The 27,057-nt window shown below is 36.5% G+C and overlaps 1 protein-coding gene across 1 annotated transcript in view; it reads left to right on the top strand.

The window, feature by feature from the left end:
- Positions 1–339: 339 nt before the first annotated feature.
- Positions 340–27,057, top strand: part of LOC105387618 (protein trachealess) — a 44,814-nt gene continuing 18,096 nt past the window's right edge. The window contains exons 1-2 of the mRNA XM_048622327.1: positions 340–1,028; positions 14,837–15,075. Coding sequence (XP_048478284.1) covers positions 817–1,028; positions 14,837–15,075 — 451 coding nt within the window. The 5' untranslated portion in view covers positions 340–816. The remainder of the gene's footprint in view (positions 1,029–14,836; positions 15,076–27,057) is intronic.

Raw genomic sequence — 27,057 nt, 5'->3', positions numbered from 1 at the left:
AACATGCAGACTCATCTACTGGCGCACATCCAACATACTCTTCACTTATTATATTCTATTCGCGCCAGCAATAAACGTATTCCTGAACATATCACGTAGGCGACTACTACCAATTTCAACCAATCAGAGCGCGACAATTCAACTTAATAGGTTAGGCCACGCCCAATCACGTAACCGCCTATTACGGGCCGTGTAACGACGCAGCCTTTTAACTCGACGATGTCATCCGATGCCCGTTTGTCTTTTTCTAATGCAGCGCGCCGTCCCGCTTCGATCGCCGATCGCGGCGTTCACAGGGTGTTCTAGGCTGTATGAGATAGAGTCGCGTTTTCCGCGCGTGCCTGGGCTCAGTTGCACGTTCGATATCGTAGGAGGGGGACGTATGCAACTGTTTTCGATAATCGTCGGCGCGCACCGTACGTGGTAGCGGACAGTCCTCCGCCGGTCACGTCCGCGTAAAAACGGATATATGCCCAGAATATTTATTAAGTGGGTGGTTGTGCGTGACTTTTCCCCTGTGAATAGCTAGCCCTGTAAACGATCGCTCCCGAAATAGAACGGTTTGTTTGCTAACTGAAAACGTCTCGGAGCCTGAAGGTCTACTGTTTACGTGTCTTCAAAATGTCCCGTGACATTCCGGACTTGAACATTTACTAGTGACTGGACCAAAAGTTTCAAACCCCAAACAATCTTCCAACCAAACAAAGTGACCAAAAACCGACAATGAACCCTAACCCTCAAACTTTGCAAACGAAATGAGTTGTGAAAAAGCGCGCGAAGTGAGAACTGTCATAGACTGAGAGACCAAGTGTTACCATGTTGCCTTACCAGGCTGTGGCCATGGACTACGCGGCGTTCCACCACCACCAGCGACCGGGGGGTCTGCCGGGGGTGATGGGGCTGCCGGGATCTGGCCCCGGGCTCAACCCCGGGCTGAACCCCGCCTTCACGCATTCCTGGTTCGTACAGACAACCCCGGATATCTGTCGCCAGCAACAAGCATCCAACCAATCGCATCTCGAACCTGGGCACGTTTCTTTTTTATTTTTTTACTTATAATTATTTCGTTTTTTAGTTTTAAGTTTTTTGACAATTTTGTCTGGCTAGTTGATATTTTGTTTCTTCTTGGTGTACAGTATTTTCATCTTTAACTGCAATAGAAATATTTTTTTGGAATCAAAATGTCAACAGCCTATACAGGTTTACTTTAAAGATAATTCTGAAACTTATGAACTACTTTTTCAACAATTTCAGGCAGGAAAACTAGGTATGAAAAATGTGGTTAATTTGCAGTTAATTTAATTTGCTTATTTTTTGTGCTTCTATTTTATGTGCTTTGTAAAATATCTAGTAACCTACGTACTTTCTCCTGTCTTATTAAGTGTTTCTCAACCACTCTTTATGTAGGTGGACATGTATTTAAATTACGAAGAAACCAGTGACATTAAAACAAAGGATTTCGTTAAAACGTTTAAAAATTCAATTGCGCGTGACTTAGTCAAAATTTTTGGTAATAAAGAACATGATAATAACATTTTAAATGATTATCTTTGAGCAACAAAGGCACCTGTTGAAAAATTTGATACTTATCTTGATGACATTGTCTTACATGTTTCTAACTTGAATCTAGTAAACCAGTCTGATGATGATGAAAATTTTGGTTTACTTATACGATTCAAACCGTAGACGTTAATAAAGTTTTATCTTAATTACAATTGAGTCCAGATCGATGTGAAAAAAGTAGTAGTAGTTTATGTAGTAAATCTTGAGGCTTAACTTGACCAGATAGAAATGTAAGAATTTTTTATTTAGCAAGTACTACATGTGAATTGTTTTCAAATATGTGATGTTGAAAACCATATACTTCATTATTTTATCTGTATTTACTCATAGCGTACTTATTTATAGTAAATAAAGTAATGAGTAATCGATAGCAACAAGGATGGGGAAATACTAATATAAACCTCTACTACCTATAACACAACAACAAGCCAGTATAAAGTACAAATAATACGAAACAAAGAACGTAAAAATAGAGGTAATGGTCTCATCAAAAATTAACAAGCAGGAAATGGCAAAAACAATTGAAGCGTATAAAGATCAAAATCTTTTCAACTCTACATTTAAGTAACTCAATGGTAACGTACAACATGTCATAACATCCAGTCCGCCTTCGTAATTTGAAATGTTCCCAGAAACCAGTGTAGAGATGACAACCGGTCATAATGAGGATTTGAGCCATTTTTACCAAAATACGAATAATAACTTGAATAAGAGTATGTTGTTACTTAAATTTGACATCTCAGCTGCTCATTATAAACTTTTTGCAAGATTATTTGAACATAATAATTGTACCTTCAATGAGATCTATGTTTTGAGCTAATTAGGTAGGTATGTATAATAATTGTTTAAGACTAACTTTTGATCGAAGGAGCGATAACTATTTGAAAACAGCGTAGGACAACCTTCGGTGGTCATTCTAAAATATGAGTATAACACAAAAGGTAGGCTTAATCCTGAAAACATTTTCTACCAGCCAACCTGTAGAAAGCCCGTACTAGCCAGTAAACTATAAATTTATTTATTTATTGTATTTTCTTTATTCCTGCTACACTTTACCCTTTACATCTAAATATCATTCCACCCAAAGGTTGTCTGGAAGAAATCGCTTTAAGCGATAAGACCGCAATTTGTACATATGTGTTAGATTAAATTTTGTATTGTTGTCAATATTTTTGTGTGCAAATAAAGAATATCTTATCTTATCTTATCTTATTTTAAGATAAAAATATTGTACGAAAATTACCTAGGTAGGTATCATAGAACAATAAAATATGAATTTATAAAAAACTCATTGAAAAAACCTTTTGACTCAATCATACACAACAAGAACCCTTTCACACTTCATCTAAATTTTTAAGCAACTTTGTGAAAAAACGCTAAAGATTTCCGAAGACAAAAAGCTATATCCGTAGTTGGTAAGATATTTTGATTGAAAAATAAAAAGCATGTCTAATTGCACGTGGTATGCGGTGAATAGACAAAGGCGATGAAAGAAAAGTGTATCTAGATGGTCTTGTATTGTTGCGCTTTTTTGTCTCAACAAAGATCACATGCCTGTTTGACTAATGAGTTGTGGTATTTGTACTTTAAATCCCTGAATACAACACACGCTGTATGCAGGTACTTATTATGCCAGGAAGAATGTTCATTCAGGTTTCTGCGCATTTCTCAACGTGCAGAATATGTAGGTTGTTTAAAAATATACACACCTAAGTACGCCTTACAATAATGTTAATAAGATACGCAAAATATTTATTATGATTAGGTATCATGCATTAATAATAATTCAGAGGCGTTGATCCATTGAGTAGGGATTTACCTATTGTACTAGTACTTTATTTATCAACTTTTGTAAAAAAAATAGCCAATAACTTTTTGTAATATAATAATATTCTTGGAGCCAATCTACAGCTCAATAAAACAAGAAAATATTCGATACTAACCTGATATAAAAGTAGAACTCAATCGCGGCACCTGGGACCACAAAAAACTAACCACAATGAGAGTTGCACAAAAAACGGTTAATCCCGAACGACTTTCGAAAGATGCTACCGCAATTAGAGGGATCAATAATATGTTGGAAACAGTTTCTGATGACATGATCATTGATTCCGATAAACATTTTGATTGACAAAATGGGAAAATAGATTATGAAGTTAATGTAGCACTGGGTCGCAGTAGGTAAACGATGGGAATCATAGTTTTATGACCACAAATAGTAGTGTAGGTAGGAAACCTAGGAAATAATGAATACCTACGTGTGTGAAAAACAAAAAACTTTTAGCCACTTTACCATAGATAACCAATAAAATAGATTACAAACAAAGTTCCTGGTGTAAGGTACTTAAAAGTATTTTTCCGAAGATTCTCTCAAACGGTACCTAATCCATGTTCCGCGTCAACAGACCAATACTTTCTCACAATAATCAATGGTTTAGAGTTGATTGAGTCGGTTAGTTAATCCGCCGATGCGCATCGGTCCATCGGAAATTGTGAATTTATTGAATTATTCCGTAAAAATACCGCAATTGAACACCAATATTGCTAACTAGATCATCTTTACATTAATTTTGTCGAATTTCGGCCCTTTAGTACCTAGTTTAACCGCTGCACCATTTAGTCATCACTATACGGTATACGATGTTTATTGATTACCATCCATTGTGATTTGTGATGGACGTATAACCTCGGTAGACCTTCTAGATTTGCAATTCGTATAACGTTTATTTTCCTGTCTTATCTATGTTTGTATTCAGGAAAACCATTGTTCAGTCACATGATTTTACTATAACCTAATTTAGCATATGAAATTATCAGATTATTTGCTACAATACTAAATTAAAAAATACTAGCCATTTCTGCTCCAAATACTTGTCTTTATATAATTTTATTTCTTTCTGTTTTAATATTATATATACTTTAGCTGAGACTTTTACTTTCCAATCTCCAGTAGTTTTTGTATCGGAATCTTTAATTACCGATCTTATAATATCGTGACTCCTTGTATGTAAGCCTTTCGACCTCATTTGCTACTGAATGCTGATTCATGGTTCATTCGTCACGCCGGCTATCGGAAGTTTTTCGATAACTGCCGCCTTCAAATCATGGCTGGCCTCTTTTTGAATAATCTATTTCATATTAATAGTAATATTTTAACGATTATAATGAAATAAAAATTATTGGCTCAAAATTATAATTATTATAATATGTCTGTTTGCCATCACCATCCATAGATAGTTAGAAACGCAACAGCAAAATATTTTTTTTAAGGAAGTAAAACGGCTTTGATACTTGTACATCTGCCCATGCCCTGGCGGTCTTAGTAACATTCTGAAGTTTACTTCGTATTTATTATCTAAGTTGGCCAACTGCAGCAATGTACAGTGGCCTGCGCCTAAAAGTATGCAGGCACGGTCCGCACAGTGATGCCATCTAGTAAAAACCTTGTAACTACAACGTATTGGACGTGTGTTTTGATAAGTGCATGTTGTTGTTCTATAAGTAAGAGTGTTTGAGCAGTACGATATTGTTTGTATTCGCTGTTTTTACTACTGTGTATATTAGGTAGTTAATTTCTTACAATTTCGTCATAGTGACTGTGGTGTAGTTGTTAAGGCGTGGCGCGGCGGTGCCGCATGAGTTATTACGAATTTGTTGATACTTACTTCGCATCCTGTTATTGCTTTTTGTGACTTTAAAGATCATAATATGATAGAAGTTTCCTTTACTTTCTTTTTTTAATTTTTTAATTCGATTAAGGGTTTGTTAGTATTTAAAAAACTAAATTAAAATTGATTGTTAATCAATAACACACTTGATGGGATCAATAATCTACAATAGTTAGTAGCAGTCAGGTGCAATGTAGCGGACGACTAACTAAAACTTGCTTCTTTTTATTTATTGAGTTGTTCTCATAAGATTGAGGGTAGAACTATATATTATTATTATAATATATTAAGTATATGTGATCATGAATCCCAAAGTTCTTTGAGACAATACAACACTTGCGTTCCACTCACCGTTTTATAAATCGCTTTGGCTTCTAAATATTACTTATCGGTGCTTACTACTGATATCAAGAATGTTAAAAGGCATTTAAAAATAAAAACCAATAGTTTTACTATTTAGTGGAGGACTTGAACACATTGACCTCATGCCGCCGCATCAATTCATGAATGCTTAACCACTCAGACTATCACCGACCATGATAGCGCTCTCGAAATATGCTATCATTATGCTGTTATTATTACCGCCACCGCCCCGTAACTTATATTTACAAGCTGGTTACTAGATGGCATTACTGTTTCCAATTCGCCTGATTACTTTTAGGCGCAGGCCACCGTACTACCTGACTGTATCAAAAACACAGCACATTATTAAACTTCTAATAGCCCACATACCAGTAGGGTGACGGTGACCACGATCGATCACATCGGACTCTCTAGGATTATTGGCAAGACAAGTGTTCCGAAAATGATCAATTATTTCCCCCTTTACCTCATCAGACGAGTTTTGTCTTGACCCTTCGATATTCCCACTGTTGTTTTAATTCCTTCTTTTAGGGTCCATTGGGGACGGGTGCCTCTAACTAAGTCAGTACTAGTGCATTATTCATAGATCATTAGGTGGTCTTCTGTTGATGAAGCAAGATTTTTCTAAAACCTATATAATACAGTGCGCATTATGAAATAAAAGAGTATGTATTCTTGACTGAAAAAAAAAATATTTTGGTAGGCGTATCATCAGTTTTATATCAGTAAATACAAATAATTCCGGAATCGTTCTAAGACTTATGGATATTAAGAGTAAGAAAAGAGTTTCTTACTTATACCTGATCCAGATTTTCTATTTTCAGTAGCAATGGCGCTAACCGTTATTAGTCGAAGCACCAATAGATACCTATAATATGTATAATTCAAGAGACAGGCACCTCTATACAAAAATACAAAAGTATGTCTGCAATCAGCCGACCCTATAGTCGATTATTGCAAATAACTATTATTTGCCTCCATTCAGGGACCCTTCCAGACGCTTTGTATTGCTAATTCTATCAAACTGTACCAAATTTAGCTTCCTTCAATTCTTTTTTATTTAACTCTCTCTTTGTACAGCGTATTGTAATTTGTAGCCATATAATTGAGAGTTGAAAAAAAAACTATTCTCTTAGCGAGTGTATTACGTAAACTTGTCATAAGAAAGCGGTCAGCTTAATTATTTATCTATCATTACTTTAATAAGTAGGTTTATAACATCTAAAAACAGCAATTCCCTGATTCAAAATTAAAGTTTTTTTATACATATTTAAAATATATTTTTAGTTATGGAAAAAAATACCTTCATATCCGGTTATACATTACTTATCTATGACTACGTTTCTGTACAGTAGCAGCACTATCTACCTCATTTGTCTGTCTAGCTAATGCAAAGCAGCATCTGCCCAATCCAAGATATCTTCCAAAAAGTATCCCCAAAGCCCAGTGGGCTAGTCCATTTGCTATCCCGCCAAATTGCTTCTCCGCCGCCATTGCAATAATCACGTCATAGACAATTTTCGTCTAGAAACGCGGTGAGAATACGAAGCGAAGATGTTGATTGAATCTAGAAATTAATTCTGAACCTTTGTTTTGGAAGTTTAGGGAATTGAAGAGGGAAAATTAAGTTACTGTCGGCTAATTTTTTTTTTAAAAGATGGCTCAGGAGTTTCTTGCCTCCGTTCTTCTCCTTAGATAGAAAGAGCCCCCCCTTATCCGAACGGAGAGTAATTTGTAAAAATTGACGTTCATCAGAAAATTTTATATTTGTACGATGAATAAAAAATTTTGACTTTGACTTTGACTTAATCCTGTTGCTGTATAAGCTGGTTAGGTTTATTCTGTATATGTAGAGGATTTCATGATTTAAGGGATGATTTTTCAATAGTCAGCAGATAAATGTTATCTGACGAATAAAATTGTTGCTGTCACTGTCTAAAATAAACAATTCAGACGCGACAGCATCAGAATTATTCCCCAGATAACTTTTATCTGGCGATTGAAAAATCAGTCCTAAAATGATTAAGATTTAAAATCTACACCTGAAAGAAGTATGGTGTACAGGTATTAACCTAACTAATAATGACACAAGGATAGTATGTTACTTACCAACGCTAATATAAAATATTTCTTTTTTCACATCCTACGTTTTATTTTACCTTATTTCGAAAGAAAAACAATAACAAACTCCACATAAATCCCCGGGAAAAAACGCAATCTCGATAACACACGGAAAGAAGGAAAATGACTAATGACCATTGTCAGTTTAGCAAATCGATGTCCAAATGGGGGCGTGAGTGGAAAATTGTTATATTCATAAACATGGCCCCGGATTACTGGCCGCAACCGTTTGTTGAATAAAATAGTGATATTGTTGGATTTAGGATACCCCTGTTTTGTGGCTATTTTAGCCGGGTTAGATGTGTTTTTCGGTCGCGATGCTTTGTTATGAGTCATGCAAGATTGGGTTTTTGCTGATTGTTTTTGAATTAGGTATTATTTTGACTGAGGTTTTGCAACTTATTACTTACCAACTATGAATTAGGATGATTTTATAAGCATAATTGTGTTTGTTAAATCCATATTAGGTATATATTATTTTATTAAGCTAAAATTTAAAAACTGCAATAAAAGAGGCCACCAAAAAGTTTTTAGCTGAAATCACGACACTATCAACAAAATACTTGATATCTGATGCTATCGACAGCTTATAAATGAACTTTAAACTCCGCATCGAGATCGTCTATGAAAGCTCTTTGTCGGAGCTTTAAAAAGTCACGGTGCAGTTGCAGGAGAGCTTCCGGAAGCTTCTTCCTAATGCGTACATTTTCTTCAGTAAAAATACTTTTCATTTCATTTTATCGAATACTTTTAGAGTTTATACATATTTATAGTTTTGGAAAATGTTCAATAAAATTTATATATGCATAATATTTTGTCAAAGGAACGGCCTCACACGCGTTACCCCACTACAATTACTCGAATTGCTCACAACGTTTATTTTTTTTAATAATGTACTTTTCTAAATCTATCCGTTTTATATAAGTACCATTTTTTTTAACATGAACATTTTACAATTAATTTTTATCTAATAAATATACCATTTAGGAATACACCGAGCATTCCGCCAAGTCATAGCAATCCCATCTGAGCCAGGGAAGGCAGAAGACATAGCCAATCACGACCCTATCTCGTAGCATTAAGCATACCGATCGCATGGCATTTGGCCAAAAATTTCATGACTAGACCGAGATGACCGTCCCAAGAGACGATCTCATTATATTGGCCCTACTTGTAGTGTTATAAATAGTTTACCGTTTTAGCTTCTTACATAGATTATTCAATTTTCCACACCCGACTGAAACAGAGGTTCTGTAAGTTTGACGGCAGTATCTCATCGTGATTAGTCTAGAATCGTGTACTAATGATCACAGGGTTTTCAATATAAGCATTTCAGTTTGTCTATAGAGTGGGTATAAACTAGTTTATCCTAAGATAGTAGCTACTACAGTGCCACAAACTTATCTGTTCCGGTGAGAGCGAACTAAATTGATCCATATCTCATTACTTACTAATGAATTGTATATTATAAAAGATTAGATGGGTTTATTAACACCGCAAGAGCGAATTAACAATACGAGCAAACATAAAATCTTATAGAATTATGAAATATTAGACATTTATGTGAGCTGTCACCGGAACAGATAAGTTTGTGGCACTATAGTTACCACCTCTACACTTGACACAGAAAATTGTTCTGTAGAAAAAAACTAGTATGAAAAGTTGGCCATACTCATATCGCTATTGCCCTAACCTTATAACCTAACAATATTGAATATTGTATTGTAACACAATCTATTTTTCTCAATCATCTGATATCTCTATTCTATTCCGAATAGTCGTCCATGCGATCTGTTCGTATAATATCAATAAGCCTAGCGTAATAAGGCGATGACATTTCATTTCCGACGTCAAATACAGTCTACTCTGCTCTGCCCTCCCTTGCCCGTATGTATTTATTTAATTCCCTTTCGCATAAAGATTCCGTAGATTAGGCCGTTTTGATAGTCTTGTGCGCTTCACGCCATCTAGGGATGTATCAGGAACAAACGAACAGTTTGTTTATTTGTAGGTAAACTTGTAATTTTCTTTTATGTAAATACCTAGCGAATTATAAGTATTTCTTTTTACAAAAAATTACAAACTCTAGACAAAAACTCCGCTTCAAAACAAAACACTGCTACGGAAAACATTTTGTAAAGACATTGCGTTGGAAACTTAAATTGTTTTACATGTACTTTAAAGTTAACCCTTAGAAAGGCCAGCTCAATTTACACCACTTCTCGCTGTCCGGGGCCCCAGAGACCCACGGTCGAGTGGGCACCTCTACACACATTTTTGCTCACTTTTATACACACTGGCCGCCCCATAAGTGTTAGGTGTGAATACTTTTGGCGCTCAGGGAAATAAGGGATCAAACAAAAAGTTTTTCAAAAAAGGTTGCTGGCTGGTTTTCTTCCACGATGGTTAGTTGTAATGTAAGTTTTCTTATTACAGTAATAATTTTATGTTAAAGTATGACTACTAAATTTACAATGATCCTGAAATACCAGGTATGAGAGAATTTAGCTCCAGGTGTGACAATATAATCATAAAGGAAAGGATTATTGTCATCAATACGTTTATGTATTTCTCAATAAAATCTTAAGAAGTGGCTTAACAAATACATAACTGAATTGAAATCTTAAGTAGGCACTTACTTTTGTAGTCGACATAACCACTTGAGCGACAATGAAAGTTGTCATATTTTTCGGCACCCCATGACGTGACCGCCCCTCTGATATTATTTGTGGTTATAAAATAAAATGTTGCTTTTTTATTCTGCGTTTGACAGAAAAGCAAGTGACGCCTTTTAGTGACAAACTTATCAAAACTACATTTTCTCTTTAGTTTAGAGTATTGTTTTGAATTGTAAAACGGCAGCAGCAACCCATATTTTATGTGCATTTTTTATGCTCATAGATTTCTTTGAAAATAAAATATTATATTTATTACAACATACTATTGAACAAAAATCTTAACCTTATAAAGTTTTTGCTTAACCCAATAGGTTAGAATCGTTAGAATCATTCATAAGCTACCAAGCCTAAATTACTTCTCTCTTTCCCATCCCTTGACATTCCCATGACACAACTGTCAAACGATGTCAACAAAAGATTTGCGCGGCGTTTAAGGGTTGATCAAAAAGGTGTTAGACCTTTTCTTCTTTAACCCTCAGTTGTCAATTTAACGAGGTATTAGACCGCGTTATCCATTGATATGTTTTTTAACGTATTGTTGTGTATTTAATCGTCGCTACTGTAGTGCAGGGTTATTTAAGGGTGTAATCCTCGATTTGCGGTCTCGGCCTTGTTAAAGATGTAAAAAAATATATTTGAGATTGAATTCTTCTATAATTACTCGTGAGATGATGTTGTATCGGTTGTCGTTAATCGATAGATACCTTGAATAATAATATATCCGTATTCATATTTTTTTTCAGAACACAGCAATACTAAGCAGAAGTACTCACTACGTTTGTGATGCCAAAAAGCTAATAAATATTATACCTTATCTAAACATACGAATGTTGAAACGTTCATTTTTATGCGGCGCCATAACCAAATACCCACGCATCCCCGACCAATTAGCCGATGACGTCACAGTCAAATGTAATCACAATCCTGATTACCATTTCTGTCATTTCTGGAAGTGTCAGCAGACGGCCGGTCCCGTGGGATAACTAATTCCCGTCCCGGGCGAACCCAATTTGCCCCGGACACATTAGACGTGGCTATGAGGCGAGTTGCGTAGAGAGCACACTTTTTACGACCCGGATTCGATTCTTTTTTTCGTCCACATTTCTACTATTTCAATTTGCAAGAGAATTCTTATTGTACGGTCTCTATCACGGCGAAATATGCCCTAGGGTTCGAAAATGCAGACGAAATTCCTTTGCTAGAATCTTGACATAAAACCTTCTTCGTTCCGAACCGATCAATCAGCACTGACCAGTAAGACTTTGCGCATGCCGAACCAAAATGAGCTTTAATCCCGAAATTAAGGGTTTACTTTGGTTCGCAGGTGTAGTGGTAGTTAGCGAGGGGGTCCTAGCATAGTGTTGCAGGTTCGATTCCCAGGTGGGACGGCGGGACACGTACGGAACACTTAAAGACAGGCCACTCGGAAGATGAAGGGAGGTCCGTCATAAAAATTGGACACGACACGGCAATGTATGGAGAAGAGTTTGGAACCTGTAGACAGGAACATTGAGAAACATTTATATATTAATCAGAGACTTACATTTCTAAAACCATATACCTACCTATATACTTAAAACAGAATATCAAAAATTTTTGCTAAAAAAAAAAGACTGGGTCCAAAAAAAATACACCAAGAACCTTCAGCCCTAGAAAAAAGCTCCTTCAAACACGCTTCTTCTTCTTATAATTATAATGCCTCTCCATCATTGGAGGTTGGCAGTCAGCTCTTTGCAGCGCTCTCTATTCCTGGCTAGTTTAAAGATTTCTTCCACGGTTTTCACACCAGTCCACTATTTGATGTTGCACAGCCACGCTGGTCTAGTAGAATCTAAATGCGAAGTCCAAGCTCGGAACTACTTATCCATTTAGCTGTAAAACTCCTGAATGTGTCATAAAAGCCGTTAGACCCGGAGAGTCGAATCAGAGTTGCATTTCCCGAACATTCTACTTAGCGATTCCTTTGCCGAGTTTAAATTTAGAATTCTGGAGTCTGAAGCAGAAAGAAAATATTTTTGATTTTTAAACTGACTTTACTATGTGCCAGTACCTTATATATTAGTTAATTAAAGATTTTTTTAAGGTAACTTAGGTTACTGCTAAAATTGTATTAGCTGTTTAGGTAACAATACCTTAATAAAAATCTGTTCAATAAAACATCAATAATATTATGATGAGGCTGATGAAATATTGACCAAGGCCAAGCCAAACTGACAGAAAGTTAATCCAACGTAACCATATATCATAAGGATAAATTGACACAAGCGATATATTAGCAGAGGATATTAGAGGACACCTTAATATAAGGGGACGGTGTCGCAGGGGGAAAGCTAACTAGGTATAGCCATTATGCCAGGAGTAATAGTAGTTAGGGCAGCGTTTAGTATTAATAGTTTCTTGTGAATGCGACTTATTAGAACAGCTCTGGGCGACAGGTACTGAAAGTTGTAGGTACCTTTAGGTACAGTTAGTTATGAGTATTGCAGATTTAGGACATTTTATTGATTTTAAAGAGAAATCTTCCGCATAACTTATGAAGTTTACATTTTATTTATACCTATTATAGACAGGATCTAGTTATTGTTGCTGTTGTTTTAGATGTAGCTTTATAAATAACTTGTCTAAAATAATAGAAGGTACTTACCTATTTATTTCCCTATAATATCAGTAGTGTCTTTGATAAATCTGTAGTAAGGTTATCTGTTATCTGTAAGTAGGTAGTGGAGAATAACAAAACTTATTTCAAAGATCTTCAAATAAAACTTAAAATTCGACTTAAAATCCGATTAGATTAATTCACCCTCGCAAACGCATAAAATAACTAGCGTCAGGGGCGGTCAACCCGGGGCCGCTGGAAAACTTATTTTAAACAATCAGAAAGGGTAAGCAAAACTGACCAAAGCCGTCCCTTTGGTCCCACTAAATCAAGTTCAATTGCTCTCAATAGTTTTATGCTTAAACTTATCGCGTTTTCTTATCTTTTAAAGGGGTTTTCCGGAGTTTAAAAGTCCCTGTAGTGCTGTATTTTTGGTGATAGCGAAAAGTCTTTGTTATTTTTTAGGCTTTTTATTTTACTTTTATACCTACGGTAAAAGTACAGAGATATTTGCAAAACGGTCGTAAAAATAAAAACATTTCTTTCAGTTCGTGCCTCTTAGGTGTTACAGTTTTATCTAACGATGGTTTTAAACTCATTATTTAAGTTTCTATAATAAAATAAAATCAGTTATGTTATTTGGATTATTTTAGATTCATCCTATATAAGTAACAAAAAAAAGCATTATTTTACAACTTTGCATTTACCTTATACCACTACCATTATACCGACTTCCAAAATCAACCGAATTCTGTGACGTAGAAAACACTGTTAAAAGCTAAAAGCTCAATGCAGAGCTTCGAAGGAAAAGCGCGACGAAACCTAATAAAAGCCAGGTGACAATAAAGTTAGAATGTACGCCGCGGGACTAGCGTTTTCAAAATGGCTGTTACTCCAGGGGTCGTAAACCAGGGCCATCAGAACAGCGCTTACAAAGCTCTTCTTGTGTCTAGTAGCTACTGGTTTAACACCCCTGACGAGAGGGTTTGTGCTGATATGTACATTTGGATAAAGCAAGTCTTTAGGATGAAATAGATAGGTGGATTTATTGTAGGAATCTACAGTTTTTAAAATAAATTACAATATATGCCGTATCGTATATTAATGAAGTTATCATAATTATGTATGTAGGTTTTAATATCAAGACATAAACAGAAAACACAAGTAAAATAGCTTAGGAAACATTTATGTCAACGGTTTCTTATAATGTTACAAAATTATACAGGATGTTTTAAACTAACTTCCAAAAACATTCCAACTCCCGCCCATTTCTCGCGCGACGAACTCAAACGAACCGAATGTAAATGAGATCTTCACTGAGATGCAAATGCTCGGTGTGTCATCGGCCTAATAAAACAGTGCTCATTAGTGTGACCCCGCCTTTGGGAGGGGCGTGGGAAGTGGCCGGAACGTACCTACACCTTTATGTTATTGGGCATTGTTTTACTGACGATTTGGATGTAGATGAAGTAGTATTTATGACTATTTCTTGTCATTCAAGAATTAAGAAGATTGTAACTGTATAAAAAGGTAGATATTTTGTTTATAAAAACCGCGATGAGCGCGCGATCAAATTAAACAACGAAGTTAGTAAAAAAAATACGAAAAATAAGACCGATTATCACTTAGTTTACTCTTACGGTTAAAACAACATCGTGAGCGAAACCTGCAAATCTATATTCTAGATGTGTACCCTAACTGCATTCAAAAACCTATCACATGAGAACAAATGTCCAGCAGATGGTGCCATAACTGATAAAAAAACTCCACAACTTCAAAACACCCACCACCTAAATTCCCACAGACCACACCACCAAAAATCTAACCATCTCTTTCTCCCTCCACAGCATTCTCGAGCTGCGCAAGGAAAAGAGCAGAGACGCAGCGAGGTCTCGCCGAGGGAAGGAAAACTACGAGTTCTATGAACTGGCCAAGATGCTGCCCCTCCCGGCTGCCATCACCAGCCAGCTCGACAAGGCGTCCATCATCAGACTGACGATCAGCTACCTCAAGTTGCGGGACTTTTCCGGACACGGGGATCCGCCGTGGAGCCGTGATCCTCCGCCTAGTAATAAGGCCTTGAAAGGTTAGTTTTTTTGTTTGTTATTCTAGGTTCAAGATCATCATCATCATCATTAGTCAGTCAATTTATAGCAGTCAACTGCTGGACGTAGGCCCCTCCCAAAGCACGCAACTGGATGCTATATTTAGCTTTCCGGGTTAGATAATAGATGAGCTCGTTAGTTTCCCAAGTTTCGCACTTGAGGATGAAAAGTTAAGCGCAACTTAGGTATGGAATGCGGTGCTATGATTAGCTGATTTTGTCGTCGAGTACTTAAAGTCATGATTTAAGTATATTTACTCCAGTAAAAAATAAGCCTATGTCTATTTTTCATTTCACCAGGTAGCGCCTGTATTCAGCTGTTTAAAACGAATTGCTTGTCAATATTCGATTGCTAGCTTAATTTACGCTGGAGCTATCTAGGACGAACTAAACCGAACCGTCCGTTCGTCAATTAATTTCATATTAGTAAGCCCATAGCCCACTAAATAAGCCCATTTAATTATTCAGTAACACCCTTTACATATGATTAGCAGATTAATTGAATCACACGAGCTTGTCAGTGCCCAGGGCAGGGATGGTACCTAATTATGCAAAATTAACATCAGGTATAATGTTACATGTTACAGCTGTAACTATACATTATCATAGTTGGTTTTGCAGCGTTTGAAGATATAGTTATGTCACAGAATAATAACTATACTATAGTACCAGTAGCTATGTTTATTTTAGTTGACTCTATTATGTTAAATCCGCATTTATGATATCAATAAACCATGCTAAACAGGTGTTTAGAATGGTATTTGTCAGTGCATGCATGTACGAACACTGTAATAAGTTATTTTGGCAAGGCGCTTTTTGGTTTCACATACATAGGATATACCTAAGTAGCTAGAATAAAACGTCCAAAAATTGCGCCACATTTGTCAGTTTCCAACCCTACTTGCGGGCAGAGTTTAAAATAACAGCCGGGAGGGTTAGCAAATCAGATTTGCGCTCATCAACTCATTGTAGGAGCTAACTCTGTTATACGGAGTGTGGGGTTCGTTGGATGTTGTGCTGACAGTACTTTAAAAAGAAAATAAATTTTATCATACTTTTTAAGTAGGTAATTACATATTTAAAGTATGATACCATTGAACAAATTTAAGATACAATAATGATGATGAATATAGAGTGCATAGTTTTTGGAATTATATCCCTATAATAAAATAATATGTTTGTGAATCAGCAGTTGAGGGCTGATGTTGATGATAATTATAGTGTATCACAGTCACAGTTCAGCGAGGTATCGCATCGCTATTAAATAATCAGTACTTTAGTTAGATGATGGTAAAAATGTATAAATCCATTGTCAAGTTTACCAAAGACATCGCACATTGGGCCTATTCTAGCGGAAAAAACAACCACAGCAGAATCGCACAGTGGTTCAAATCACCGTCATTGGGAGACGAGGCGTGCACACAATAAATACGCCGTAGGGACAATGTGCAATATTTCAAACAAATCTTATTTGTATTGGGTAAAAAAGGAAGTTTGTCTCCCCGTAAACAACCACACATGGGACTGATTATTGAATTCTTAAAGAGTTTGCGTTTGTTTTTTTTTCGTTTGTCTATGGTATTAGCTGCGCGTGATTTTCGTGGTAGAGATAAAATATAGTATAAATGTTGTAATACTTACTTACTCACTACTTACTCCGCTGGCTCAGCGACCCGAAGTGGATCTTGGCCTCAGACACAAGAAGTCGCCACTGGTCTCTATCCTGCGCAGTCGCTCTCCAGTCGCCTGCCTGTAGTTGGCGCAGGTCCTTGCCGACTTCATCGCTCCAGCGGTATCTGGGACGGCCAACTGGTCTACGACCGCTTGGTACTCCAAGGTAGGCCCTCTTGGCAGCCCGATCCTCCCCCATCCTTTGCAGATGACCAAGCCAACGGAGTCGCTGGGATTTAATTTGACCAAGGATGTTTGGCTCGGAAATCAGGTCTTCGATTTCCTGGTTCTTCCGTACTCTCCAGCTACCATCTTCCCTCCTCGTTGGTCCGAGCATTTTCCTCATCACCTTTCTTTCCGCAACCAGAAGTTTATTCTCTTCCTTGAGAGTGAGTGTCCAAGCCTCAGAGCCATACATCAAGATCGGCCGGATTACGGTTTTATAAATTCGGATCTTGGTTTTCCTGCTAAGAAGCTTTGACACTAGCACTTTATGAAGAGCAGCGCTGCATCGGAGGGCGTTTTGTACTCGGATGTCGATCTCCTGCTCCCTTGTGTTTGTGTCAGTGATCGTACAACCTAAGTATTTAAATTTGGCCACTCCCTTATAGGCTGTCTCTCCCACTTGCAGGTTTTTTCGTACCTCATGGTTGCCTCGGTATCGTGTCATGTGGAGGTATTCGGTCTTTTCTGTGCTGATTCGGCTAAGAAAAGAACACCTAGAGAACTTAGTAAAAGACATGGAAGCACTCATGAACGCCAATGCCACACGCAAGTTCTATCAAGAGCTAAGGTCTGTGAAAAAAGGCTATCAACCAACCTCACAGTTCCTTGAAGACTCGGAAGGGAACTTGGTAACGGATGAGGACAATCGCAAGGACATGTGGCTTAAATATTTCCAGGAGCTACTGAATTGTCCTCCGGTGAACGATCAAAGCCTTGGCATAGGTGAAGATAGTGAGAACCAAGCAGAAGTACAACCACCAAGCATTGATGAAGTAGTAGGCGCCATCACTAGGCTAAAGAACAATAAATGTCCGGGTATTGATAATATCACCGCCGAAGTCTGGAAGCATTGTGGTAATGAGGTACAGGCACGAATACACAAGCTGATTCTGAAGATCTGGGAGACAGAAAGACAGCCGGACGAATGGAATGTTGGCGTTATCTGCCCCATCCACAAAAAGGGATCTAGGAAAAGATGCTCAAACTACCGGGGTATTGCATTGCTGCCGACTGCTTATAAGATCCTCTCCTACATACTGCTACGTAGACTGGAACCGTATGCAGAAGAGACTCTGGGAGACTACCAATGTGGATTCCGACGCAATCGTAGCACCGTTGACCAGATTTTCTTGCTTAAACAGCTAATGGAGAAGAAGTGGGAATACGCGCAAGACATTCACGCACTTTTTGTGGACTTCACGAAGGCATACGACAGTGTAGACAGGGAAATACTGTTCAAAATACTGCTAGTATTTAAAATGCCGAGGAAACTAGTGTCCATGATAAAAGTGGCCACGGGCATAAGTAGGATGCGCGTAAAGGTGGACGGTGACCTTACTGACGCTTTTTCCGTGGTAACCGGGCTCAAGCAAGGAGACGCCCTGTCACCCGCGCTGTTTAATCTGGTGTTGGAGTATGTCATCCAAAAAGTGTTAACACATGATGGCGGGGTACAACTGAATGGACAGCACAAGGTGATCGGGTACGCCGACGACTTAGCTCTGTTGGGGGAGAGTGAACGCGAGGTCCAAGAAGCTGCCAAAATACTAGAAGAGGAAGCTCACAGGGTCGGGCTCAGAATCAATGTTGTAATAAGGCATGATAAGTTATTTCTCAATTTTATTTCTATGCAATACTTAATACTTAACAGCATTTATAAAGATGATTGTTACCAATAAAATTACTAACAAATTGACCAACTAAACATGTTAGGTTTTTTTCGACATCATCAAAGTTTTTTTTCATATTTTCATTTACAAAATCTAAAATAAATGCCAGACGCATTTTTTTTATCAGCGACAAAACACAGTGGCAAATAGTGAGCCACAACAAGTGTACCAATAAAACGCCCTACATCATCTAATTTGAGCCCCTAACTCGGTTAACCGAAGCACGGGGCGAATCTCTGTATGTCGCTGTCATTTTAACTCAATTTTCAAACCGCCTTTCTGGTAAAACTACCTTTTGTAAGGATATGTGTATTTGAATAAAAATGTGAGAGACAATAAAGGTAGGGTTGTTCCTTCTTGTGTATGTAGGTATGGTATTCTTTTTTGTCAATTTCTCCGTATTATTATTATTATTATTATTTAATTTAAGTAAAGTAGGTCAGTAGTACTTAGTAAAAGATGACTACATAGTACAAAGTTTATTTTCTGGTTTATTCAGAATGATTGTGGACAGTGTATAGCAGTAGCGCTAATAGATAATTTATACCCACCACATAATGTATAGGTATAATTAATAGACACATAACAAATGCATAAAATGATTGAAATCACTTTTTTAAGTGACTGATAAATATTCCCGTTGAACATCGCTTTGGAAGAATCTGCCCCAAACACTAGATATTCAAATAAAATACTTATTTTAGACAATAAACCTCGCGCACTGGGGGCGTTATTCGTAAGCCACAGAAATTGTCTACGGAAATATTTAGGGACTAAATTGTCAAACATAAAAATGTGCTCACGTGCGCAATAAAGAATTTAGGAAGGGAACTCTGTAAAACTTCCCGCTTTACAAAATTGCAAAGGATAAATCATGTTTCACATACGCGTATGAAAATAAGTACATTTGTTTAGCCTGTGCAGTAATTTTCTTTAGATCTCTTTCCCTTATTGCACTTAATCATTTTATGCAAACTCAAATCTTTACCTACTTTTATAAAAAAACAAAAAGTAACCTTTACAAGATTACGCAAAACTTTTAAACTCAAAGCACACAAAATAATCTGATTAAGACCCACGGTGCATCTGTCACTCACAAATTGTAAGAGACACCGCAAATGATTAAAAAGCGGCCAAATTAAATACCCTCCCCTTGTGACAATAAGCTGTAGATTTGTGCGAATTTTTAATCCAATCAATTAACAATCAGTGCAAGTGATACATAGCTTGTTAGTGCTGCTTATTTGACGAACGTGACTTGGGAATATTATTCAAATTAAAACGGGGTTCGGCTGATTTTCGTCTTGTGGTTGTGTTGTAACTGCGCGCACGGTGGATCTGTGAACTATAGATGCGTTTATTTAGAAAGGTAAATCTTTGAGTTGCACGAAATATTAGTCTACCTATTGGTTGATTTTATATCGCATTTTACATAGCTACATAATAATTTATAAAAACTGGTTACAATATCAAATATTATCAAATTCAAAATTGTTTTTATCATCTGTACTGAAAATGTTTCAGAGAAACATTTTTAAGCCCTCATTAGCAATAAAATAATCAGCAATCTCGTATCCAATAATGTCCAGACCAGAATTTCGCGACAACGGCCCACTGTGCGTGCTAAAACTCTAATTAGTATGGACAGTTGTTGTAAAGAAGCGTGAAGCATCGTGTTTTTGTGACTTTTCACAGGAGCTTGCGATTTGTGGAGTTGTTTCAATTTTATCACGTAGCAGCTTTATACCCATGGGCAATGATAATGCAGTTATTTATTACTAGCTGTCCCCGCGCGCTTCGCTTCGCCTTAAAAAGTTTTCCCGTGGGAATTCCGGGATAAAAAGTAGCCTATGTTCTTTCCCAGAGTCTAGACCATATGTATACCAAATTTCATTCAAATCCGTTCAGTAGTTTTGGCGTGAAAGCGTAACAGACAGACAGACACAGTTACTTTCGCATTTATAATATTAGTAAGGATTATTTACGTAGTTCTGAATAAGTACTGCTACCTTAGATTAGCATCATACGAATAAGATGGAATGTTTCGAATAACGCCACAACTGAGCTCCTATTTTGAATTAGTAGGTAGTTTGGTTTGAAGATTTGATTGGTAGACATTATAGTAATGGTGTGATATTGAATTGAATTTACCATTAATTAATTGAAACATTCAACATGCTCTACATTTTAAGTATACCATTAACCAAATAAACTATGAAAATGCATTTTTTTATTTGAAATTAGTATACAATACGTAACAGCTGTATTTTTTTTATATACCTACCTCAATAAACCTGAGCAACATAGTAACAAGTCTTGTGCACATTAAAAATTATTTTGTTACTCGGTAGCCTTGCAGTTACTACATAACATAAGTAGGTATTTGCACATACACCAGCTTATTTACATACCGAACCATGTATTATGGAAATAGATAATGCAGATAACAGCCTCTGACTTGATAAAATCAAAGATCTTGCCAAAGATAAGGAAAACTAAGCATTATAGCAGAAATATCCAAGTAAGTAGAATAAAATTAAATACCTACCTGAATAATATTTTTTTAAACTCATCAAAAAAAGGGATTTTTGTATTGAAAAGATTTTAAATTATTATACATTATAATTGGTCTGTCTGCTTATTTTCACTTACTTTAGGACGACTAATCGGCTCATGATCTATAGGTACCTAGTACTTTTACTACTAGCTAAACGAAAAGTTTGTGGTTATGAACCAATACCCCTTGAGGTTCAAAATTAGCTAATAGGTACTATGGGCTGATGGTAGATATTATCTACTGGTTACATCTCGCATACACACGACTTCACCATAAATCTGGCTAATTGATAGATAACCATCGGTTAAACTCGCCACCGTGGCGACTGTCACTGGACAACTCATTTAAAAAACCATTTCATAAATTGTATCACACTTATAGACATTACCTACTTAATTAGGCCGTATAATAACAGCTCGTTAAACTTAAATGCAGCCTAGATTGGGTTATAAATACATAGAGATTTACTCTTGAGCTAAGCTCAGTTGTGTTAAGTTTATTTTTATGTTGAACAGCTAAATTGATAATAAACATCTTATTTTTAATATTGTTTAGTATTGGATAGTTCAGAAAAATACTGGCCAACAACTAGAAAACCCAAGAAAGAAGAAAACAATTCCTTTTTCAAATTTTCGGCCTCAAACGTGTCGCATTTTCGCCGTTCGGACTTATTTTCCTTTATTTATTGTTATTTTTCTATTTCGACGAAACCGGCAGATGTGCCGGGGCATGATTTACAACACCCTGTATTAGGGAATGGACGTGAGTTATGTCAACACCCTGTATGTGTGTTGTGTATGGTCAAGACGTATACGGGCTAACTATTTGTTTTGGTCTTACCTAGATTTTATTTTTGAAAAGTATATCGTTTTAGTTTTCAGAAAAATGTATCTAGGTTACCTAATATATTATTATTTTTATTATTAAAAATAAACAGGGTTTTTGCAGTAGGTACCTAATGAGGGTTCATGAATTTTGCAAGATTATTCTGAAGTTTCCTAGTCAGAGTTTAAGATGCCATGAATAAAATGAAACGTACGCGTACTAACTCGTTAATAAACAAATCATCAAAAAACGACCACATTTCAAAAGCCTTATAAAAATTCACGGCTAATAAACGATGTGTCAAAAATGGGTTATTTTCCCGTTTTGGCTGGTCTAAATTTTTATGTGGGAAAATGTTAAAGAGAAGTGTTTTACTTACGCATGTCCTTGGTGTATGAAATGTATGTAAAGGCAAAACTTACATCGCATTTTTTTGTGCCCGTTTACCATAAAATCTCCAAATCCCAAAATTTTAAAGTCACGCTTCTACATAAATATTGGTATAATACGGAAGCGAATGTAGGTACTTTTTGGACATAATTTTTTGCTAGCTTTTTAACATTTCACCCATCGCCTGTGTTCTCAGATCACCCTTTACAATAAATCACTGGTGCTGCCACCGCGTGGCAATATGGGGAACGAAACATGTGTTTGTTTGAAAGTTAATTTGTTGCATCTATCTGTGTCTTGTACGGGTGGCGTATTGAGAATTATTGCCGTGTGAGGTGCGAAATATTAGCTTTTGGATTTTTATCATTCTTAAATCATATGTCGTAAGGGATACATTTGTGTGCGAATACTGTTAAAATTTAGAATGTCTTCTATAGTACCTACCTAAAATTATTATGTTATTATATTATTAGGTTAGTCTTGAGTTGTTATATATTTATGCCGCAATATCTGCTGCCAGACTTAAGAGACTTTTGTACTAAACTTTTAGAGATTTTTCTTATTGCCTTACCTCTAAGCCCCTAAGTCCACCCTGATATCTCAATAACCCTTAAACGCATCCGGTCATCCGGACCTCCACACCTACAGTTAACCCTTCAGATGATCCGGCCTATAATGACCTGACCCCGAGTGTCTTTGCATTGTGCATTTATAGGGTTGAGGGAGAATTTTGGAGTTAGGTAGGTAAGGTAACAAAGTTTTATGTTTACAAAACTATTGTACTTTCGTTCATTGTACTGACGGTAATGTTTGTAATGGTATTGGACCAAAAGCTACAATATTATTTTTATAGATAGGTAATACTTATCGCACACAAATAAGAAATTACAAAAAGAAATCCACAATACATTATTATGAGATTTATGAGTATTTTTTCCAGATTTTATATTCGATATATAGTTATTTATAATTATTCGATCGATTGATTTGACATTTAATACGAATACCCTCTAACACCAACCCTATTAAATGATGTAGGAAATTTCTGCTTCAGAAAAAGCTAATAATTTGGGCGCATTTGTCCACTTCGACATGTGGTGGGCAAAGCTAACATTGACCGGGGGCCTTATTTTCACAAGCCGAAATTAAATAAAACTCACCACTAATAGAGTAGGGTCAGCAGAGAAGTTTGTCTAGGATCTTGGGGGACTACATTTTATTTGCTTGGTACTTTGGGCTTGAGATTAATATTGAGACATTAAATCTAACTACACATTCGAAAGAAAAAAAAAACGCATAAATCTGAGGTTTGCCAAACCTATACAAGTAACTACTTATACTTAGTAGGTACCCATCTAGTTAAAACGCCGTTATCAGATTGGCACTACGTCTTCCGCCATCTATCATCACAAAATTTGATTAATAATTACTTATACTTACATAACTATCAAAAATTTCCACAAAAAATCCACCAGTCGTCAATTTTACCGCGTCAAAATTTTTGTAGACCCTTCTCATCTAGAACCCTAAAAAATAACACGTAACTACAGCAGCTAGTGTTGATTGCGGGTCCCGGGGGCCTGGGGCCCTTGACCGGAACTTTCAACGCCTAATGAAGAATTACCGCCTTTTGTGTTGAATTTTCTTGAGCTCGGCCCGTATTGATTGCACGCCACTTTAGGGTAAGGTAGTGATGAGCTCGAATTGGCTTCTAAATTTTGCAGAAAATATGGGTATAGATTTTTTTAATACTGTATTTTTATAAGTTCACGAAAAAATATATACGTACGATGTGATTGTCTTGTCACTTTATAAATCATAATTTCGGAAAATTGAAAAGCTTTCTTAAACTTTTATCTAGATAGGTATTGTGGGACAGTCAAGACCTAAGTCTTCTTAGTTGAAAATGTATTTTATTGCTTGAAAGTTATAACAGCTTCAAATCTAATGGCACTTTTTCTCGCTGCATTACTTAGTAATAAAGTTGGGAATAAATCCAATTATTTCTCTTCATCAAGGAGCAAATTTTTATAAAGGGCCAGCAATGTCAGCGCTAAGTCTTCGTATAATTTTCTCATTACACCCCGCCTACCCTTAAGTCCTCTGACGCCGAGGCTATTGCAGTCATTTGTTCTTTAACAAACGCATTACCCGGGTTATTGTTTGATGAAAAACGTATTAAAGTGTGATTTTTGTAACGTCTGGCCACTTGAGAAAAGTGCGCATTTTCTGGCATGGAAGTTGGTACCTATGGACCACATTTTCGGTTTATTTATTGTCTTAACATTAAAAATATAAGATAAATGTATATATTATTTCAGAATAGATAAAACAATAATATTTTAAGTAGACATCAGCCTAAGTAGGTACCTATAAACTACGTATAGGTACTTTTGGGCCAAAGATTACATCGACAAATGAATTCCATAAACTAAATTTAATTTCACACAAACCTTACACGATTGAAAAACCCTCAACAGTTCTGGCAAAAAATACCCTATTACGGGAATAACGATACACATTTGGCATCGTTCGGCATTTTCTTTCAATCAATAGTGGCTATGCCTTCCCTGCCCGGTGCATCGCAATCATCGCCCTTCCATTCTCTATTGACAGTACGTGGGCGGAATTTACTAACGGATCTACGCGATTTTGTAGCTATTTTTATTTTTGGGCGTAGTGATGGGTTGTACCGGGTGTACGTAATTTTTAAGATTTTTCTCGTAAGTATATTGTTTTTTTACAAAACTATTTTATATATTTTTTCCTTCTAAAACCTACCAGTTTGAATGCATTTGTATAGTATGTAGGTAGTTTATGCCAGCTTTGTATCGTTTTCATCAATATCTAAAATAATAAAAACATATTTTCAATATTTAAACAACACATATTTATTTACTATAAAAAATAATTATCTTATTTAAGTGTCGTATACCCTCAAGCCCCTGACCAACATCCCATTAACCCGTCACATCTCTAGACATCGATCGAATAAATCGCATTGGCCGGTCTGCCGGACCCGGCTAGCGCTGAAGGGTTATTCTACCGTATAATTGGCCAGTTACAATTCATTACCGAATCGCTCGTGATTTTTGGGTTTTTACACGCGCGGTTTTACGCGCCGTGATTGGCTTTTGTTGACGCGCTAAATAAATGATGGTAAGTAGGTATTTTGTGGTTTTACTAATACAGTGGGTGGAAATATTAGAAATGAATTATATAAGTCTGGCTAGATAATACTGCATACTTTTAAAAGGGGAAATCATCACACTGTAATTGTAAGTACCTATTCGGTTCATCTGTCTCGGAGCTCACTGACCACTGATTGACTTAAAAATAGCATATAGTCTGGTGTGAGTTTTTTGTCACACTTTTATAACAGTGCCTTTTCAATCGAAAGATAAAAACAACAAAAGGCAGGATCAAAACATTCAGGACAGAGCACAAGTTCAAGACTTTCAAGAGTGACTTTAACATACATATTTAGGATACAACTTGTACAACGCAAAGGTAGAGATGCGGAGATAGTGGCCGCGTGGTTTATTATATTTTAATTCAGCAGCGACCAGGCTTTTGATGTGCCGCCGTATGAGTGTAGGGCAACCATGATTTGCGTCTTAATGTGGGGAGGAATATTTTAGAAAAATTTAAGCCTCTGGTAGCAGTTTAAAGTATGAAGTTGTCCGTAAAGTTCTCAATCCAGACAATTAGGAAAAAGGTACATCGGGTCCGTTTTGTTATCCTTACGCTTATCAGGGTTTACCCTTGATTAAAGATGCCTTAAAAGGCATTTCCTAATTCTTTTATTTAAGTATCCTATTTTTAAAGTTTTCAAAAGTCACAGAAATGAAAAAAGGGTTTCAAAAGTCACAGAAATGAAAAAAAATATTAATTATAAAATACATAGGTACATTCGTCCCTTAGGTAAACCATGAACACCCTATAATTAAAACTTTTACTTATAATGCCGTATACCAGGTGATGATGATGAAAATAACGAGTTAATGACCTAAAAAACGACAAAAAAATTATTCCTAAAAAATTATAACCCGACCAAAAAACGAACGTAACCTAACCCAAAAATCCCATAAAATACGTCGTGACTCGTGACCTACCAACCTAACCTCTGGCGCGTACTCATCGCAACTTCCATAACTTTTTTTTTGGTGCACACTTTCGTTGTCAACTGCGGTCTTCAACTCGTAATCTCTGGCATACAAGGACACGCGTAGTCGAGTCGTGCCGTCATGTCGTGACGTCGGCAATCCCTCATAGCTTGGGTTATGACCACTGTTCTCTTGTCGGGGTCACCATTGCGCCTTTGTGATTGTTAAAAGTTTCTTGATGGAAATGTGGCCCAGGGTTTCTAGTGGTACTATTGGGATGTTAAAGTCTATAGATATGAATAAGTTTTATGCATTTAGATTTATTAGTATAATGTGAACATTGTATATTTACAAAGTACATTTCTAATCGTTACGGTAATACATTCAGATTTAGGTAAGGTGCAGGTTCAGGAAAAGTCCAGGTTATGCCAGGTATACCTACAGTCTGTACTCGTAGAAGTTGCTGTCAAAACTACTGTCTTCTTAACGTGCCGGTGATACCAATTCTCTTTGATGTCAA

This window comes from Plutella xylostella, chromosome 7, assembly GCF_932276165.1.
Source record: "Plutella xylostella chromosome 7, ilPluXylo3.1, whole genome shotgun sequence".
In the NCBI taxonomy this organism is placed as follows: Eukaryota; Metazoa; Arthropoda; class Insecta; order Lepidoptera; family Plutellidae; genus Plutella; species Plutella xylostella.
Note: the sequence above shows the minus strand (reverse complement) of the source record. Positions and strands in the feature narration are given on the sequence as shown.